The sequence below is a fragment of the Protomyctophum bolini genome, assembly GCF_963924005.1.
Source record: "Protomyctophum bolini genome assembly, chromosome: 11".
NCBI classification, from domain to species: Eukaryota; Metazoa; Chordata; class Actinopteri; order Myctophiformes; family Myctophidae; genus Protomyctophum; species Protomyctophum bolini.
In genome coordinates, this window is record NC_137872.1 from 1,352,340 (window position 1) to 1,353,865 (window position 1,526).

General features: G+C 52.9%; 1 protein-coding gene across 1 annotated transcript in view; it reads right to left on the bottom strand.

The window, feature by feature from the left end:
* Nucleotides 1–665: 665 nt before the first annotated feature.
* The window catches only part of adsl (adenylosuccinate lyase), a 25,335-nt gene continuing 24,474 nt past the window's right edge, over nt 666–1,526 (bottom strand). The window contains exon 12 of the mRNA XM_080775284.1: nt 666–913. Within this exon, the coding sequence (XP_080631410.1) occupies nt 827–913 (87 nt within the window). The 3' untranslated portion in view covers nt 666–826. The remainder of the gene's footprint in view (nt 914–1,526) is intronic.

A 1,526-nucleotide genomic window follows, 5' to 3' on the forward strand; every position in this document is an offset into this window, starting at 1 on the left:
ACCGTGTCCCCTAGGGTAGGTACCCTCACATGTTCTCCCCGTGTCCCCTATAGGGTAGGTACCCTCACATGTTCTCCCCGTGTCCCCTATAGGGTAGGTACCCTCACATATTCTCCCCGTGTCCCCTATAGGGTAGGTACCCTCACATGTTCTCCCCGTGACCCCTAGGGTAGGTACCCTCACATGTTCTCCCCGTGACCCCTAGGGTAGGTACCCTCACATGTTCTCCCCGTGACCCCTAGGGTAGGTACCCTCACATGTTCTCCCCGTGACCCGTAGGGTAGGTACCCTCACATGTTCTCCCCGTGACCCCTAGGGTAGGTACCCTCACATGTTCTCCCCGTGACCCCTAGGGTACGTACCCTCACATGTTCTCCCCGTGACCCCTAGGGTAGGTACCCTCACAGAAAACATGCAGTAATCCTGGTCTCTAAACTGGGGGAGGCCCCGCTTGGATAGCCGGGGCGCCTGATGGATGGGGAAAAGGAAAGGGAAACTCCCCCGTCAGGTGAACAGAAGCGGCTTGAACTCCTCATGCAGTGAAGGAAGTATGAGGTCAGTCCGTTGCTCTCCCCAGGTCGACAGAGAGAGTGTAGCGCCCAGGATTACACTACACAATATCGACACTAGGTGGGGAAAAAAGGATAAACAGACACATAGTAAACTCAAATTCATGACAGCAATTGTCCTTTATTGAAGGTTCAGTGCAGCATTCACCATGACCTCGCTCCAGGGTGAAGTCTCTTAGCTTGTGTCTCTCGGTGTGTGTGTGCGCGCGTGCACACACGTGTGCACGCGCGCGCACAAGTGTGTGCGTGTTTTTTTTTTAGAGCTCCAGCTCAATCTTGACATCCATCTTGGCCTTGTAAGGTTCCAGCAGAGGGCGCACTTCCTCAGACAGGAATCTGGACACCTGGAGGTGGAGAGTAGGGGACAGGGAAGCAGACAGAGGCGCTCAGAAGTGTGGGGACATTATTTATCAAATTCTAATAATTGATTAGAAATTGGATTATTTGATTAGAATTGGAACCATTGATTTAGATTTCTACGATGGAAGGGGAACACTTTTGATGACGCACCAAGCGGAAATGACGTCAGAAGTCGAGGAGGAGTGGTTTTACAATTTAACTTGGGGTACCAGAGATAGAAGTTTCCCCCCTGGCCAGCCGGGGCGCCTGATGGAGGGGAAAGGAACTGGTTGGAATAACGTGTTCCTTCCACACGCTACGTCCAACCAGGGAAACTCCCCCCTGTCAGGTGTAAAGGAGCAACTTGGACACTCAGGCATGAAGGAAGCATGAGTTCAAGTCCGTTGCTCTCCCCTTGTCCCCCATATATGGGGACTAGGTTGCTCTCCCCTTGTCCCCCATATATGGGGACTAGGTTGGTCTCCCCTTGTCCCCCATATATGGGGACTAGGTTGCTCTCCCCTTGTCCCCCATATATGGGGACTAGGTTGCTCTCCCCTTGTCCCCCATATATGGGGACTAGGTTGGTCTCCCCTTGTCCCCCATATATGGGGACTA